This window comes from Patagioenas fasciata, chromosome 18 (assembly GCF_037038585.1).
Source record: "Patagioenas fasciata isolate bPatFas1 chromosome 18, bPatFas1.hap1, whole genome shotgun sequence".
Classification (NCBI taxonomy): Eukaryota; Metazoa; Chordata; class Aves; order Columbiformes; family Columbidae; genus Patagioenas; species Patagioenas fasciata.
This window is the reverse complement of record NC_092537.1, coordinates 8,368,936-8,387,773: the sequence shown is the minus strand read 5'-3', so window position 1 is coordinate 8,387,773 and position 18,838 is coordinate 8,368,936. Positions and strand designations below refer to the sequence as shown.

The window sequence follows — 18,838 nt, the reverse complement described above, 5'->3', positions numbered from 1 at the left end:
ACTAAAAGAGAACCACTCTTGTTTTTAACAAAACCAGGACAGTAGTAACGTTGAGCTGGTTAATAGGGCTCCTTCATACAAAGGTGCGTGATTGAATCTTTTCAGCAAAGACAACCATCATTTGTAGCCTATTGTGGGATGATTTTAGTTTATATGAGTGTCTTTCATTACCATTCAGGGGAAAAGATGCCTGATTTTGCATTTTCAGACTTCCTAAGATATATATAAAAGTACTTGGCAAGAGACATTTAGTTCTTTTTATTTAGTCTGTATAATTGTAAACACTAATGATTTTTTTTAGGTTGTTTCCTATGATTAGTATCCTTCTGGAACAAATATCGAGAGGTGAAAGTATCTGTGAAGCAGGAAACAAAATCTTATTTGCATTCTCCCTTCCCCTGGAGGCATCAGACTGCATTATTAAATGTTTTGGGTGTGTGACAGAATCTGAGTGAAGTGCAGTCTATGTATAGATTTCATTAGGTGCAAACTGAAACGTAAATGTTCTCCCTGCAATTTCATCTCAAGTCTGTGATCAATACCTGCTCAGTGGGAATGAGCAATACAAGTTTTGAGAAACAGTCTCTTCAGCCAAGAATTTACAATATGAAATCCCACATATTGTACCTCTTAGATCCAAATAATTTAATCTCACATTGCAACTCTTATCCTGGGGCTGTGTGTACTTTGTGCAACATAGCTATGTTACACCGATTTGATGCAACATCAGAGCTGCCTTTATAGTGAAAAGTACTGTAGCAAGAAAGCTTAATGTATAATAAAAACATTGTAAAATTCATAGATTTTTATCTTGCCACAGGGGAGAAAAAGGAACTGTTTATAAAACAATGTACCTCATTGCGAGATAAAAGCTTGGAGCGAGAGGAGCAATAAAACATCGTACTTGTCTGTAGGTAATGTTGCTCATGCAGACAGGCAGTTGGGGCATGTAGCTAATTCTTGTAGCAATTGACAGGCTTTTGGTTGAGAGAAATTAAATACACATGGAAAATAAGTTTTGTACCTTCTGTCTGAGATTCAGGCAATTCCCTTTGATGCAGAAAATGTGAAGTGTACGAGGCTCACAGTAATTTCATATGCCATGTATTTGGAATGAGTATAATATTGTAAGAGCTTGTTCTGCAGAAATAACCCAACTTACGTAATCTATTGAAACCATCTGGTTTCAGGCACTAGAAGCTTCCAGTGTCATCTAAGTGCAGGAGAACAGGCACTTGGTCTGGAACGCACATTTGGTGGTTTTAGAGGTACCCGGAGGTCTGGGGCTCGGGCGCTGATGCGCGCAGGAATGCCGGCTTCGTTTCCTGCAAAAACACCCAGCCAAAAATAGGAGAGAGAAATAGCGGAACGTGTTCCTGTGCAACTGAAATAAAGATGAGGTCAACTGCATTTTTATCTTCTATGCTTGCATTTGGCACTTCAATTAAACATGGAAACTAATGACCTCATTAGATTCTTGAAAAGTAAATGGCAGTAACATTGATAGTCTCTGTCTTTCTTAATAAGCCTTTCATGAAAAATAGGCCACAATGCAAACCATGCCTCAGTTAATGACCCACGACCTGAAGATGAACTCAGACATTAATAGAACCTATTAACAGTGTAAATGTAATAACTCAGTGGGACGATATAGTCCAGCAATTAATAAGTTCATATGAAGTTCAACAGAACAACAACGACAAAAAAAAAAAAATCAGTTTATTCACCAGTATGGTCAAGGTTCAAATGGGATTCATTTCTGAATTTCCTGTGGATTGTACAGACCTTGAATTCTGCGTGCAAAACTCACTATAAAGAATCTGTTCTTTCAGCTCTCACTGTGATTGAAATGTTCTCTGTTTTTCCACCTCTGGATTATCTATCAGGTGAGATTCACTGATAATATAGAACTCTCCTATCCTGCCATGAATAAAAAAACACTGGAAGAGGCTGTTGACTCGAATAGCTCCTCTTCCTGTCTGGTGTTACCTGAGTAGCGTGTGGGACCAGCGTATATAGGAGAGGCCAGATTTATAGATCTATAGTATTACTGTGGATGGTAATCAATGCCTAGAAATTCCACAACTGTTTAGGATATTGGGCTTGTATTTGTGCATTTCTCAAGTACTTGTACATCTGTCTTTGCTCTGTTGATTCACTTATGTAGCCTCACTGGGGGAAGGAGGGGAAAGGCAGTCGAACAATATGGCGAGGTTTAACTGAGCTCAGACATTAAATCATATAGCTTTTATTGTCACATTATCTTTCATTTCAAAATAGGAGGAGAGCAGATGTTTCTTGACTCCTGTATTCAGTCAGTAGGTCACCACACATTTTAACAGAGCTCCATTGTTATGTTACTTGGGTGGATGGTATGGTAATAACTACTTGGGACTGAGGAACACACTTCGTAGTCGTTCTCACCCACCGCATGAATACTCTCATTTCACTCCTGCAGAATTTTGACTCCTTCCTTCCAGACTACAAAACTGATGAGTATTGAGGGGCCATGGTAAATGAGAGCTTAGGATTATGTAACTCTCAAGAATGGTTTTCCTGGTAGAAAAGTGTTTAGGTCTAACATTTATTTTGTAAACAAGCGACAAGAAAATGCAAGAAGTGAGGAAAATAATGTACTTAAAAGAACCTGGGTCAAGGAGTAGTATTAGGATTTGGGAACCACCTTCTGCAATCAGAAGAATTTGTATCCCAGCTTCTGGCTGGGGAAAATCATGATAACTGAATACAGGCTGGGAAATGATACTAAAGGGAATCAGTTTGCTTTAATCCTTTCTGCCGTGGGTAGGAAAAGCAGCCTTATTTGGGACACGATGCAGAGTAATATTACCTCCTAAGTTTTGCTGGTGGCTATGAAGAATAATTCAAAAGCTGAGAATAGCTGTGAGAATCATCTCTGAGTAGTGGTTTGTACAAGTTCTAGATCGTTTCAGGCATTTTCTTTAATCATCCTTTGCACGTTGCTACAGTTCCCGTCTGTTGCACCTGCACTGGCTCTTAGCGGATGGGAAAATGGTGTTTCCTTATCCCCCGAGGCAGGAATCCCAGTGATCTATTCTGGAAACATCAAAAAATGTGGCAAATTAGGTTAACCAGAAACCTGAAGGGGATAACTGAAACTCTCTCTTCTGACACTCCGTAAGCTACATTCTGCTTCAACGTTATTGCGTTTGAACAGTGATCCAATTAATTTGGAGTTTGAAGAGTTTGATATCCCTTTATTTCTGAGTGCAGTTCCCTTAAATGCTTTCCCCACTTGCATTTCTCAATATAACATTTATAAAGAAGATTGGGTCAGTAAATCTGCTTCAGTCTGAAATCTCCGTGGGTGATTACCAGTAACAAGATTTGGTCTGCTTGAATTTTACCTCTATAGGGACTTCTGTGGACCACAGGCACCCATCACCTTGACAGCAAATGTCTACGGTCTGGAAGCAGCCAATACTAAATGTACTGGGATGTTTCCATGAGTAATAGAAACATTTTCTGTGCCTGGACGCAGATTGCAGCGTTTGCTCCACAACTAGAAGTTAGTTGATAATTCCTTTTATGCCATGTAAGGCTGCCTGTTTCTCCCTCAGCTTTCTTAACTTTGCAAAGTCAAATGGAAAAGAAACTTGGCTGTGTCACTCAAGTCAACAGAACAGATTCTTGAGTACCTCTGGAATGTAATATTATCCTTCTGAAGTCACATTTCAAAGTAAAATCAGTTTAAAATCCTTTCCATTTACGTGTAAAGCAATAATCTGCTTTCTTAGAAGCTAACAGAAGCTCTAAAATTTCCAGTAAAGTGATCCTGGAAAAATACTTGACCTTCATATTTCTTTCCTTTAACTTTCCTGCTGGGAATATAGTATTCTCTAATGAGCATGGAAAAAGGCAAGTGTCAAAGGATGCCAGCGGCAGCTAAAGCTTTGCGGTAAGAATGCAGCTTGTGGTTGCATTAGAAGAGATTTGCAATAAAATCCAAGATGTTGGTTTTTTTCCTCCATTAGTCAAAGTGCTGGTGCACGGGCATAGGCCTCAAACCAGCGTGGAAACTCGATGTGGAGGTGCTGTTCTTCTTGGGTACATTTACTTGTGTGTGAAGTTCTTTCCAAGTTATCACACCACAATCAATGATGAAGTGCTAAGCGGGATTGGGCTGTGCTCAAAAATCACACATTGAAGCGCAGGGGGCTCCCTGGAGCTAACGAATAATTCCAGCAAGAATCCATGTGTCTTGGTACTGTGAGGGTTGCATGTTTCTCAAACTATAACTCAGGGCTGTGAAGGAACAGTGCAAATAAAACCATGAAATTCCTATGTTAAAATATTAGAAAAGTTTGCTAACAAACCTTTGGGAGCAAATTGGGAGTGCTGGCCCAGGCTGCCCAGAGCGAGTGTGGAGTCTCCTTTGGGACACTGAAACCTGCCTGGACCCACCTGTGTGATCTCCTCTGTGACCCTGGATGAGCAGTGGTTGGACTGGGGGATCTGCAGAGGTCCCTTCAGCCCCTGCTGGTCTGGGATTCTGTGAAATTAAGTTACCTATTAACCATAATAACCTCAAATTTGTACCTCAGAGGTATACTTGATAGAGTAATTTGGAGTAGTAAATTTGTATCTGTTACAGGGCTTTGTGAAATTTGATAATCTGCTACTAAAAGGAAAAATTGGAAAATGTTTCATAGAGGTCAGATGTTACAGTAATGTCAGATCATCAGGTATCTCTAGCAATCATACTCATGTTTAATGGTTTTGTAGTAGAACCAAAATTGGTGTAATGCATATGGGATTATGGAGTCAGAACTGTGGCTGGCAACCCAGCAGATGGGTTCATTGGTGAGAAGGACTGACAGCAGCAGAGCTGGAGCAGCTCTTCTTCCTGACTATCTGCCCATCTGGGCACTTCAGATCCTGAACATCAAGGAAACTTGAATGGATTTTGATTTTTCAGTAAAAAAGGCAAGCTGCATTTGCAGACCAGAAACAGCTTACTGTAGCTGTGCTGACTCATGAATCAGAAACCTTCTTTGAAGCAGAAGATATATCCAGTGAGTGCTTTGGCTTTTAAGTTCCATACCAGCTTGGTACAGTCAGAAGACTGTGGTGCTCAAATTTGAACTGTGAGAAAGGTAGATTGGTAGGAAAAACTACATGCTTCATAATAGAAAGAAAACCATAGGTAGCTTTAGGATCTCACAGGAAAAATACTAGTTTTTTTTTTCTGTTAATGCTTTAACTAATTTCAGTATCTAATTTCCTGGATCAAAAGATGTATTACAAATTGTAGGACAAGTTGGAACAATTGTTAGAAAGCCTATTGTGTTCTGTCGTGATAAAGCAAATGGAAAATCCTATTTGACGAATTGCTTGTAGAAAGGAAAGACAATTAGACGTTAGGTGTGGGCAAACAGTGCGTTGGTGGGCAGTTGGAATTGTTGGTGTTGAATGTGATTACTGTAGACACAGTTTTTCATCTTCCTGTGGTCTTCTGTTAGGGTTCTTGAAAATAATAGTGGTGTAGCTACAGCTTCAAATCTATCGTAATGATTTTTGTCTGAGAACTTCCACAGAGTTTGTTTGTTCTAACAGCAGTTTACATTTCCCTTGGAAATTTCTAATATAATGTTTTGGTGGTTTTTTTTGTATGATGTGCGAATATGTTTGGTCAGGTGTATGTGAGTATGTATGTAGAGGTATATAATAATGCTAAAAGTTTCAGGTGTTAAAATCCACCCTTTTTCTAACTCTCCAGGGGAACCATCTGGAATCACCGAGTCAAGTTTCTTGAAGACAGAGTCCTGAGCTCCTGGACATCATTCACCATTTGGAATGCTGGCAAGCAAGGCAAGAAGCTCTACAGAAGCTTGTCACCAGCTAATCAGAAAAAGGTGAGCTCCTAAGAGTGGGTAACATCTGTACAAAAACACTGCCTTCCTCTTTCATAGGCCTCCTTGCCGCTTCTAATGTCATGTAGCAAAATTTGCATATTTTGTCCCCAAAGTACTAGCCGATGATTAATACAAATTGGGGGAATTCTTAATATTTTGCATAATGTATTTCTTCTTTTAAAATGCTATATTACTTTCTTTAGAGTGTGCGGTATGTACATAGTGCAACATATGTACCCATGTTCCTGCTTTCTGGTGAGTAAGCATAGTAATAGGTTATATATGACTGTTTATAGCCTGCTACTGTATAACTAACCAGGTAGTAGTAGCCAGGTGCCCAAGGTGAGCAAATAACTCTTTATTTGGATGGTATAATACTAACCCACCTTGTCCAGGATTATTCATACACGCAGAATAATTTGCATGGTTCCTCAGTGGATAGTGGGCAGGTCCCTATCAGGTGCTGCTCAGCCTGGTTTGTATTGTGAGGAATTGTTCTGTAACTCCCTTTTGAAAAGCTTGACTGTTTAAAAATAGGGGTGGGGGGTGGGGTGAACAGGCGAGTTGAAACTATTGTATATGACTATGTAATTTAATTTACAGTCAATTGAAAATGCGGAGGTTACTTATATTTGGCAATGGCTGATATTTCTCAGGAGAGGTTTGTCTGAGAGATTAAATATCTTTTATAGCATTTTCTTTTGCATAATAACTTTTTGTTAGATAAAGGCCTTAGGCCTGATGTCAAATGGCTGTTTCTTATAAAGAGCCACAGAACATTCATTTTATTACCAAATGTGTTTTCTCAAAAATATGGATGGGCAGACAAAATGACAAATATATATAAACCTGATTAATGTAGTGGCCATCAGACCACACACATATAAAAAGAAAACAGAATAAATTTGTGTATCCACAGTTGAAATTACTGACTAGGCATGGGATACACACACACAGTAAATATATAACACAAAAATTGAGCCTGAATTTGATACTCCAATGCCATCCCTGTTTCATTGCCATCATGTGGCAGTGGCTGCACTGCATGGAGTAAGAGAAAATGTTACGTGTTTCCAATCAGTTCCTTCACTCCAAGAGGACAGAACCATCCATTAATGTATTGCATGACCTTGGTCATGTGGTGTATTGTGCACATGACTTTGGGGGGTTTATGAAAATGTTCTCTTTCCTTAGTATTTTAAAGAGCACTTTGTGAATTCCACTACCTTACTAGCAGCCATTGCACTTCTCTGGCTACAAAATGGTGAGAATCCAAGGGAAGAGATGGCAGCTTGTCTGGCAGTGGTGTGCAAAGCAGGGATTTTTGACATTTTACGGGAAGACGAGACTATGTTGTTTTTTGCAGCAGTGTCTCACCATCTTCGGTGTTGGAATTTTGTTTTAATTTTTAGCCTTTTTTTGTGCCAAGCCAAAATGGAGATTGATATTAAGATAGAACACCTCTCTAGCTTCAGGTTACGTTTGCCACCTACTTCTGTAAGTGACTCACTCAGGGCTTCACATCCTGTTCAGCAAACACAATGGTAATTAACAGATGTCGCTGCAGAGATTATAGAAAGGGCAAGAGAAAAATAATATCGCTGGTTTGGTTTTTTTTTCTATTTTTCCGCTAGAGAACGAGAGCTTACCTCTCAGTGAGGAACAACCTTCATTCCCGGTACGCTAGCAGTGACAGTGTGCTTCTAATTAACTGAATCTGGACGTTCTTTCCAGCTGACCTTTATATAACGTTTGCTTTGGCAGTGCTGCAGGCCGTGATGCTATTTTGCTTCTGTCAAGGTTACAATTGCACATATTCCAGTATGCCTGAGTTTGATATTGAAGTATTACATTGAGCATTAACCCATTCATTACTGGATACTAGACCAGACACATTTAGCAAGCTTACGTGCCAGGTGGAAATGTAAGCAAATGTACTGCAGAAAACTACTGCTAAAATGCAGTTACAGTCTGATCCTTAATACCTTGTAAGAGTAATCAAACTTTATCTGTTAAGTTTGACATGTTTTCTGAAGTATTCAGAGGTTTTCTCAATAACTAATGCAGATAAATAGGTTCAGAAAGTGACTTCTATCATCCAAAGTGAGAGCAGAAATTAGCTCTCTGTAGTGACAAAGCACTGGTTTTATGCAGCTCATTATGATTGCCCTTGTAACTTCCCAGCTTTTCCAAACGGGAGATCCCAAGTCTATCCATTTCAGTCAGAACTGAAGCTCAAGTGCTATGCTTTATAGTAAGTCAGTGGCCAAAGGCTGTAGAAGTGGTTAAAACACCTGGTTTCTCCATGTGCTGATCAAAGGATTGTGCTGCTGGAGTTTCAGGAAATAAATGAATAAAATTGGCAGTAGGTCATTCATGGCAGATTTCCTTTTATTCTAAGTTATTAATGATAAAAAGAGGCTAGTTAAACTCCATGCTACGCTTTTCCTTAAAAATCCTTCAGGTATTTTCTAACTTCAACTCTTGCCAAAGACTCTAAAATCCCATATGAACAAAGGCTGTAAATAGTTGTTGCTTCATCCTTTCCAGCCCTAAAAACAATAAAAAAACTTTCCTTGTCTCACCCTTTAAGGACTGTCTTAACAAGATTTAAGCTTTCAGATATTCTGTTAATGATGAGCACACTAGAGATTCAGTATCATTCTGTATCTACAAGTAGAATCTAGTGTTGTCTTGTAAATGGAGGACCTGGGATATTAATTCATCAGTTGTGTAAGACAGACACCTTTAAAATACAATTCCAAATGCCCCTTAAGACAAAATATGATGGCAACAAAGATGCTGAAGGGAGTGGAGCATCTCCCGTGTGAGGAAAGGCTGAGGGAGCTGGGGCTCTAGAGCTTGGAGAAGAGGAGACTGAGGGGTGACCTCATTCATGTTTACAGATATCTAAAGGGTGAGTGTCAGGAGGATGGAGCCAGGCTCTTCTGGGTGACAACCAGTGATAGGACAAGGGGTAATGGGTTCAAACTGGAACACAAAAGGTTCCACTTAAATTTGAGAAGAAACTTCTTCAGGGTGAGGGTGGCAGAGCCTGGCCCAGGCTGCCCAGGGAGGTTGTGGAGTCTCCTTCTCTGCAGACATTCAAACCCGCCTGGACACCTTCCTGTGGAACCTCAGCTGGGTGTTCCTGCTCCATGGGGGGATTGCACTGGATGAGCTTTCCAGGTCCCTTCCAACCCCTGACATTCTGGGATTCTGTGATGATGAGTTACATCAATATAATTCCCATTTTCTCCTCTGAAGGTCCAGTTGTGTAAACCAGTGTGATCTTAAAAGATCTAATGCTCTTTGAAATGCAGGTAAAATTGCCAAAATGACCTGTATACATTAACTGTCTAAATTTTATTTCAGCTGGTTTTTATACTTTAAGTCAGTTTAGACTCTTGAAAATGTCACCTGTGCTCTGTTTCCCTCTTGCTGCATCCTTTTATTGAGACTTAGGATTTCATTAGATGTCATGAAATCGATTTTGGTTGGAATGCGGAGTCACAGCAGGGTTATTTTCGAAATTGACACTAAGTACCTGTAGAAAATTTGATAGGCATACTCCTAGAATAAATAATAAAAACAAACAAAAAACCCCCTATTACATACAGCTTGTGTTATTTTGCAATTATGAAAAAAACTCTACTAAATCTTCAGGAAGAGAATTAATTAGTTTGACCTGTCAAGCTTGGGGCATGTAAGAAAACTTCTTTTTCAAAATAGAATGTTTCTAGTATTTTTAGAACCGGATAAACAAAGCAATTGTATTTCTTATACAGACTAAGTTTGTGTGGGCTGTTTGAAAAGTATAAATACGTTGCATGCCAAAGAGCATTGTTTCTTAGAAAATAAAATTTGGCAATTCCAGGAAGCGGCAGCCTCTGTATGTGCACGCTCTCTAACAAATTATTCCTTTAGTTTGTTTGGAAAACAGTCTGGGTTTGAATCATGGGTAAGTTAAAAGAGAAAAGGACACCTAAGCCACGGTGTCTCTTTTCCTTCAGACATCTCTATGGTGAGTGTTAAAATAATGCTTTGTCTCCAGACAGCTCAGGCAAAAATCCAAAGCTCAGTATTTTTGCTAAACAGCAACATAAGAAAAAAATTATTCAAGTAGTAGGGGTTTTTTATGAATTAATTATTAGGATCTCAGTATTCTTAGGGAAATTCTGTTTCCTGGCTGTCCCCTTCTTCATTCACACAGTTGACAGTGGTTCAGTATTAGCATTTCTGCAAGAATGAAGTCAAACAGACCTTTTTTTGTTTAAAACGCATCCGTCTTGTCTGTAATTTGCAGCTGAAGATGGAAACCAAATGTTTTGGGGATGCTGCATTTGCCTGGAGGGATTCTGAGCTGTCTTGTCTGCTCTTTTATTCTCCACCAAACTTTAGCTAAAAGGAGAACTTCAGCATGAACATTTTGTGTCATTTCCAATAGCTGAAAATAGTGTTCAAGTAGCTAACAGAAAAGGAGAGGAAAGGACAAAATAAGCATCAGCTAATTAGTGGCATGGAAACGGGACCAGTACTCAGCCAGCCCCTGAAGTTTCTCTAGGCCAACCCTGTCCACCAGTGGCAAACTTGGAAGCTTTCAGAAAGTGTTTTGTGCACTCTTTTTTCCTACCTCTTTAACCCTCTAAAATCATCTGTTAGTTTCTCGTCACCTTTTTCTAAGAGCAAAGTCACTAAACCATGTACTTCAGCTTACAAAAGCAAGAAATGTTTAAGTTTTATAGCATCTTAACCGCTCTAAATGAGATGAATGGCAGTATGGGAAGATGAAGTGATGACATGTAAAAGCAAAGAAACATAAAGGGAAGAATATTACACCTACCTTGACTGTGAAGTGAGAAGTAGAATCACCATTTGAAACCGTTTTAATGAAGAGAGACTGTAGAACAAGGAGGGACACGAAATTTCAAACCTTCAGTTAAATCCAGGTATAAATTATCCTACAATACCATGGGGTAAAATAGAGGCTTCATTTTGGACTATGGTGAATATTCATGCTGAAATATGTAAGGGAATCTCCCTGTTGCTTCCATTTGGGAAAATGTCCTTTTGGCAACATCCATTCTGTGGGTACAGGGGCATGTGCACTTGAAAAGTTACTGGTGTGACTGATGTCCTTCTCTGTCCTGGAGAAACGGGACCCTGGCAATTAGATCCCACACTGGTGTGTATAAAGGCAGTTGTATATAGTAAGGGCAACATTGTATGGACAATATCTTGCAGCTTATTTTGCATGTTGGATTCTTTATTATGGATATGCGCAAAGCAGGAAGATGCTGTTGTCTGTAATGGAGTTGTGTCTTGAAATGGAGTCACGGACTGGATGCCTGGCATGTAACGTACCCACAGCTTCTGGCGTGGCTGTAATGCTAGAGGTGAAATAAAAGCAGCACCCTGGTACTGAAAACCCTTCCGATTGTGACCGGGAGTCGCGTGCTAGTTTCATGGTTCTGCTTGTGACTTACTGGAAGATGTTTATGCCTCTGCGTGTCTCTTGTTCTGTTTGTCATTAACTGTATCTATTTAAACTTGTGTTATAATGCTTCCAGTTACTTTGTTTTGACATGAATGGCCAAAATTGATTTAACTTTTGCGGAGATGTGTATTGACATGCTTCCAAGGTTTTATATAAGTTTGAATGGAAGAATTATAAATAGAAGAATCAACAGGGTCACTAAAAGTTTAAAATGGATGAAGGATTGCATGAGAAGGGAAGAGAATGCAATAGGGAAGATCTGCTGGTATAAGATCTTCGCAGAGTTTGCAGGTTGTCTTCTTTAAAGATAAATTTCATGAGACCAATTGCTGTAATGAGGAGGGAGAGAAGATAATGTGCAGGTGACTGTTTCTCAAAAGGGTTGTCCATTTTTTCTATCACGCTCTATGAAGTTATTCACTCTCCCTTGTAAAACTTGTGCCTCGTATCCTTCCAGCTAGAACACATCTTGAAAAAATTGCTGTGATTGTGTTTTGTTGCTTTCTGTAAATGATCATTACAGACCTAAAGCAGACCACTGGTCAAAATAAGATGAGGGAATGAAATCCTATGAAGATCATTCACCATAAAAGGACATTATTAGGCTGATGAAATCCTCCAGTTTTTCCATTAGGAAATCTGAGTGAAACGGAATGTGTAAGGAAACATCCTCTGCAGCAGCCAACAAGTCAAGTATGAAACAAGCTTCCATCTTGTGTAATAGTGGCACAATGCAAACAGGTAATTACACTTGCAGCCCAAGCCCACGCTTACTGACTTCCTAGGCTGGACATTTGGAGCTGGTTTTAGCTGCTACCCGTTAATCTCCTTTTACCCCAGGGAGGTCTGATAGTCCCAGCCTGTGTGTCCCTTCGTGTGGCCGCTCTGTTTACTAAAGAGAACAAGCCACAGAATTGCTTTTATCTTCCTCAAACGTGTCTTCCCCTAGCAGGGATATTTTCGAGTAAATATCTTTTGAGCTATATAAACTTTCTATGATGAAGGAAAAAACTGTTTCTCCTTTTTCCTTTACACCGTTGTTAACGTATACCTATAAAAATTACTTACAGTAATTATGCATCTTGTATATAACAGATAACTAGCTGTCTCTTCCAATTTTTAGCTGAGAGAAATAGCAGTCTTTTGTCTTTGTTTTGGGGTTGTGCAGATTTCCACACAAGTGATGTTCAAACCAAAAATATTTAATCATTTAGGTATTTTCTTAAAACCGCACTGTGATCTGAGGCCTCAGTGAGCTCCAATGGTGTCATATAGTCAGAGGCACTACAAAAGAGCCATTTTGCTATAAAGGGGGGGGAAAACAACTTGAGACTGCTTTATAGGTTTATAATTTATCAGTTCTTCCCTAGGAGACAGTAGTTCATGTATGAGATAGATGGTCTTCATAAAAGATAAAAGAAAGGAGGCCATTAATGCAGGAAAATAAAAAGGTAACTCTGGGTTTATCCTAATAGTATAAAGTAAATAGCTCATGTAAGCCTGATGCCTTGAGTTCTCTTTATAGGATAAACAACTGCGTGTAAGTTCTGTATTTAGACTCCAGACACAGATTTTTTTGAATTGGCAAATAAATAGTGTGTGGCAGAAAAATAGTTGACTTACATTTTAACCACCCACGTGGTGTGGAGTCTGGCAGGAAAATTGCCCATTCAAGTTTGACCTGTTTTATAATACTGTAAATATCAGCTCTGAGCTGGCTGGAGCCATTGAAAATGACGTGTGGAGATATCTTAGTGGTAACTCAAAAATGGTGAGAGTCATTTGCACCTTCCAAGGGAAAGCTGGCACAGATTTACCTGTCAGGGTTTTTGTCCCAGCGCTGCTGGGGGTCACTCTGGCACAGGCGGTTTGCTGGATTTCCTACACCTGGCAGTATGAGCTCTGGCACAGGAGGTATTGCCATTACTGGTAACCTAAGTGATACAAGAACTATCTTCGGTTCTCTAACACCATTCACGTTAAGAAGGAATCTGCGCATCCGTCAGAGGTTTCTCATAACTGTGTTATAATGTGCTGAAGGTGAACAGTGCAATAGCTTCCAGCACAGATCTTACAGCTGAAATCTCAGTTACTGACATTAAATTGTAGATAGAATTTCACTTTACCTCATGTCAAAAGTTTTGGTGTTTTGAGTATAAGCAGCTGAAAAAATAGCTTCAATTATTGGAAGGTAAGTCAGTTTATTGCACTGTATTTATCCCCAGAGCTCTGTTGGGGTGATAGTGAAGACGTATCCTGCTAAATTTTGTTTATAACCTCCTTAGTGCGATCCCGGGAACAGGATCATCCAAAGCCTGGATCTGCTGGCCTGTAATGTGATTCCTTTTAGTTATACAGCCCCAAAGTGAAAATGTAATGTTTCCTTAATGTTCTGGTCTTTATTTCTTTGGATGCCTGTTTTCCAGCAACCCATTTTCCAGGTACGAATGTCTGCTGCAAAGTGTTCCAAGGACTGTCCCTGCCCACCCTCCCAGTTCATTACCTGTATTTTCCCTGGTGACTTTGTGTGCTGGTGCTGTTTAGCCGTATTTGTAGTCCCTTGCTATTTTTGTTGTCATTCTCTTCCCATTGATGTTTAATGGAAGAACTGATATTATGGTCTATAAGGATTTGGTTAGAAAACTGTTCCATTGGATAGCAGAAATATCTCCAAAGTATTTTTGCTGTAGAAGCACCTTTTATGTTGCAAGAGAACGCAGCTCACTGTGGCCATGGCCTGAAAACACACATATCAGTTCTGTTCCTTTGTAGTTTTGCCCTGGGCTGTAAAGGTGGCAATGTGTGTTGGGAGTGAAGTAGCAATAAAGAATATAACAGTTCCGCTTTATGACACTGACGGTCTTGTGTCAGAGTTGTCCTCAGTACAAACGGAATGAGGTCACTTTAGGTAAAAGTATCTTAATCGCAGGAAGAAAACATGAGAGAGAGATTTGTAGACACGGAACACAAGCCAGCCTTCTGCAGCCTTCTCTAACTTAATAAATTAATAAACAGCTGTTTGGCTTTTCAAATTTTCTCAGCAGTAAGTGTTGTTAATCGATTTTTAATGCAACAATTAAAAAGATAGGAAAACTGCTATCCAGCTTTCACCAGAATAATTGATTTCTACAAGACCTTAATTATCCAAACTGTTCTGCTTCAGTGTAAGAGTTCTGTGTAGATAATATGGATAGATCCAATGGAAGTCAGAGGAAAACATAGCTATGTTTATTTTAAAAAGTCTTCCGAAATGTTACTGGCAACCTAGTGGCTCAAAAATGAGGCCACTGTGTATTTTGGATTGCAGACATCTATTCTGCCAGCATATTTATGAGGAATGCAAATAAAAAACCATCTGAAATATTTGGCGTCTAGGGCTGCAAATAGTGCTTCCATAACTACGGTAAGAATAACCAAAACCAAGCAGTAATTCTATGTGTCTAAACACCAAATCTGCTGAACTTTTCAGTTGAAAAATAGAAGGTCCAAACCCACAGGATTTCCCAAACCCAGCGCTGAGGCCGGTGTTAGCAGAGCATGCGAAGCGATAGCGCAGCTCTGGACACCGCGGTGTTGCTGGTGGGTGAGTTGTTACGTGCTTGGGGTGGGCAGGAGGAGGAAGGTTGGATTGTCTCATTTCAGGTGTTCAGTGGAAGCACCACAATGAGCAGCCCAGTCGCTTTTTGCAGTTTGCTGAGCGTATCACATAATGTGCACATAGACAACTGCAAAATTTGCCCATCTCTTCAGGATACACGCAGAAAGGATTTAATGAATTTTTAAGCTCTGTAGGAGGCCCAGGGTGTGTTGCAATGTTCCTGTGTTCATTCACATGCCTGTAGCGTTACTTGCACAGATACACTACAGGTGAAGTATCGGCTGGTAGCTAAGAACACTATTGAAATGTTCTGCTTCTCTTTTGCCAGGTAACTGCGTTTTGTGATGTTGATGAAAAGAAAATAGCAAAAGGATTCTACACTTATGAAGAATCTGAGGTTAGTTATAAGTACTTTTACATTCTTTACTGTGATCTGGAAGTATTCTGGGAAATGTGATGGTAGAATACATCACTGATTCAAAATATTGTGTAGCAACTCACTTTGGTAAGGAGGCTGTGACAGAAAACGAGATAGCTGGGGATTGGTACTGGAGTGCGAACTGTGGAGCCAGAACTATGGACCTCACACTCTCTCTAGTCAGTTTAGTAAGACAAAAATAAATACCCTCTGAAAGGATTCAGATGGCAGGGTGAAACACAGCCTTCGCTCACAGCTCGCTCTTTTAGGTGTGAGTAGAATTTGGTTCATGATGGATAAAAGTCAGATGTCTGTTAAAACAGAGGAAGCTTCACTGATTAATTGTAACCTATCTATATTGTAGTTATACTGTATCTGAATAAGCTTTTGATAGGTTTCTTGGGACGCTAAAATTTTAGGCAGCAACATTTTATTCCCTAGACAATGAAGGATGGTATCTAGATGGCAATAAACCATACAGAAAAAAAACCCACTGCCTTTTTGCAGTATTAATTACATGGTAGCAATTAGCTCGAGACCTGGAGTAAAGTTTCATCCAGATTCACTACAACAGTTGGTGAAGAGGCAGTTGTTTCGCTGGGCCCTGGATGGGACCCTGCGAGCGCAGTTTGCCGTTCAGCCCAGCCGGTCTGGCTGCCGGGTGGTCTGACTGTCACCGGCCTCAGCCACCGCTCCCGCTGCTGTGTTTGTAGTGGGTCTGGTGATCCTGTGGCTGGAGATGAGTCGATTCAGTTAGCTGATCTGGCAGAAAAGCAACCCTCAAAATAAAAACTTAGCCGGCAAGTTATCTTGTGAATCAAATTACCCTGAGGTTGCATGATCCTTGTATCTGATGGGAGCAGGACTGAGGGAGGGGTGGGGGGAGATGAACCTCCTCAGATACAGCTTGTGGTTAGACGAGAGAAACTGAAATTCTGCACTGGGAAGCTCATGAGCGCTTTCAGCTGCATGAAAGCAACTGGAGTTCAGGATTTTGACCTGGGATACTGAGGACTCAGTACCAGTGCTGTAATACTGTCAGCATAATTACAGAAGCACAGCCTGGTTGGCGTTGGAAGGGACCTCTGGAGATCACCTAGTTCAACACACTGGCTAAAGCAGAGTCGCCAGAGCAGTGGTTATAACAGATCTGTGCATTTGTCTTCCCAACACACACCCATCCTCTGAGATCAGTTGTAAAGGAGATTGTACTGCAGCCTGTTGTGAATCCTTAGAAAACTCTGCAGCTTGGATTCATAGTGAAGTCCCAGTAGGGCTTGGAGGTGAGGAGGTAAGGAAGAAGCATTGGAGGAGAGGAGACCTTCTCCTTTCACCAGCAGAAAACTCTTAATTCAGGTTTGGTGGAGTGTGAAACTTCATTCAGAGAAACACAATTGTAGTGAAAGATTCTGGTAAGAAAGTCAGGGATGCTTGAAACAACTGGCAAAATAATGAGCAGAAGCACGTGACCAGCTGGGCTGTTTAGCACGAGGTCTCGAAATATTTTTTTTCCCCTTTTAGTGTTAAGTAGCTCCTAAAGCTATGCTAACAAGTCACCCTGTGTGCCCCTCTACTCATGTCTGCTGCTTTTTCCTGCAGGAGAGACCAAAACCCAAAATTCCTATATGTCACTTCAGAAATGCAACTCCACCCTTCATAATCTGCGTGAAGCTGGTGAGTAACGCCTTGAGCCTCTGCTTTAGGTGCAAAATCTGGATTTGCTCCTCAGGAAAATGAATGTTTATGTACTGTAAATAGCTTTTCCCAGGAGCTTTTACTATGTAACTGAGTGGCCTTTTTATCAAATAGATTGTGCAGAGTATTTCAGGGATTTAAAATAGCAGTACTAAGTGAAGTAGTATCAAGAATAATAGAAGGTACAGCTTCCGTAAAGGAGCATGGGTATGTTTTACCTTCTTGCCCAACAACGTTATATACACAAATGAGGATATACAGTCAGCCACCTGGCCTTGTTTATTCCTAATATTTTGCAGCTTGGCTTGTTTTTTTAAAACAGATCTTAAAAGTCATTTTGTTTGTACCTGCCAATTTTGAAGCCTCTTCTGTGCCAGACTGTGGTAACTTTCTTATTTCAACTGGTTTAATTGAACTAATAACATAACTAGAAGATGACAACCAGCAGTTATTTTGCTGTTATATTTAACATAGCAAAGCACAGAGTATGGGATAACACTGAAGTTTTAAAGCAAAATGGCAAATACATTCTAGTTGCAAATGCTAGTTAAAAAGGCTCTGACGGTAACTAAACCTGTAGCTACATAGAAACACTGACACTCTAACGCTGTCCTAGACCTGCTCAAAGATCGATTAGCTGAATCTCATCTCATCTGGCACTGTTAACTTCACACTCCCAACTTTACGATCAACTCTGAGATCATAACTATGAGTTGTAAAGCCAGACTGAAAGTACCTTGGGGCATTATCATGTGCTGTTGGTTGATAAACTCTTGGATAAGCCAGTAATATTACAACTAATTTAATTCTTCATACTACATATAATGGTGGGTGGAAGTCCCTAGACAAAACATCTGCACAACCTGTTACAAAGCACATTTAATTTGTGAAGCCCTTACAATGAGACTATTATACAACATCTTGCCTGAAAACTCCGGTCCATGACTTCAGTTGTGATTTCACTATATTTTCCACTCATGGCCACAGTTGTGATTTCACTACATTTTCTGCTCACAGCCACTGAGCATCTTCTGTCACAGACCACTATAGGCCATAGTATCTTTTAAGTAATATGTAGTATTGTCTTTGGAAATAAAAATTGACCTACTTGATACAGTTTCAGAGTTTGTAAAGTTGCTTCTAAAAATCTGTCTCTGCAGCAACTCACTTGTTAGGAGAATGTGAGGCAGTCGATAGCCATTTGTATAGAGCCAAATCTCTAGAAACTGCAGGCAAGTTCTCTCCTTGCCCCTCTCACGCGTGATTGAATCACACAGTTGGTGTTGTAAGAGCTGATGGCAAAACCACCCCAGTGCAGAGGTAAAGAACAGAATCACAGAACCGTTTTGGTTGGAAGAGACCCGCGGAGGTCCAGCAGCATTGTGCACCGCGAAAACAAAGCAGTGACCAGAGCAGAAAGTGCCGTAAGAAACTTGCATAACAACAGAGTGAAAGTCCCTAATGGAGCTTTTCTCTCTACTGTTTTTAATTATACTGGTACCTGTTAATAATATGAACCTCACAGTACACCTGTGTCATTATACCATGTTATTGTTTTAATATTATGAAGACAGAGAATCAGGTGGCTAGAAAAGCAAATTTATAATAAAGAACTGAAACCAAATTTTTGTGCTAGTGGTACCTAATACCCTGTTGTCACCTGAGAAACCACACCAACATAGGAAAGAGATAAAACCCGTAAATATATCTGTACCAAAGTGTAGGAAATGTAAAAC

General features: G+C 40.0%; 1 protein-coding gene across 6 annotated transcripts in view; it reads left to right on the top strand.

Annotated features, from left to right (window-relative positions):
• B3GNTL1 (UDP-GlcNAc:betaGal beta-1,3-N-acetylglucosaminyltransferase like 1) overlaps positions 1 to 18,838 on the top strand; it is a 95,633-nt gene that overhangs the window by 69,362 nt on the left and 7,433 nt on the right. For all 6 annotated transcript variants that reach the window (XR_011741838.1, XM_071816663.1, XM_071816662.1 and 3 more), the window contains 3 exons: positions 5,759 to 5,894; positions 15,318 to 15,386; positions 17,007 to 17,081. Coding sequence is in view for 5 of the 6 variants with exons in the window: in XM_071816663.1 (XP_071672764.1) it covers positions 5,759 to 5,894; positions 15,318 to 15,386; positions 17,007 to 17,081 (280 nt within the window). In the remaining variant the exon portion in view is untranslated. The remainder of the gene's footprint in view (positions 1 to 5,758; positions 5,895 to 15,317; positions 15,387 to 17,006; positions 17,082 to 18,838) is intronic.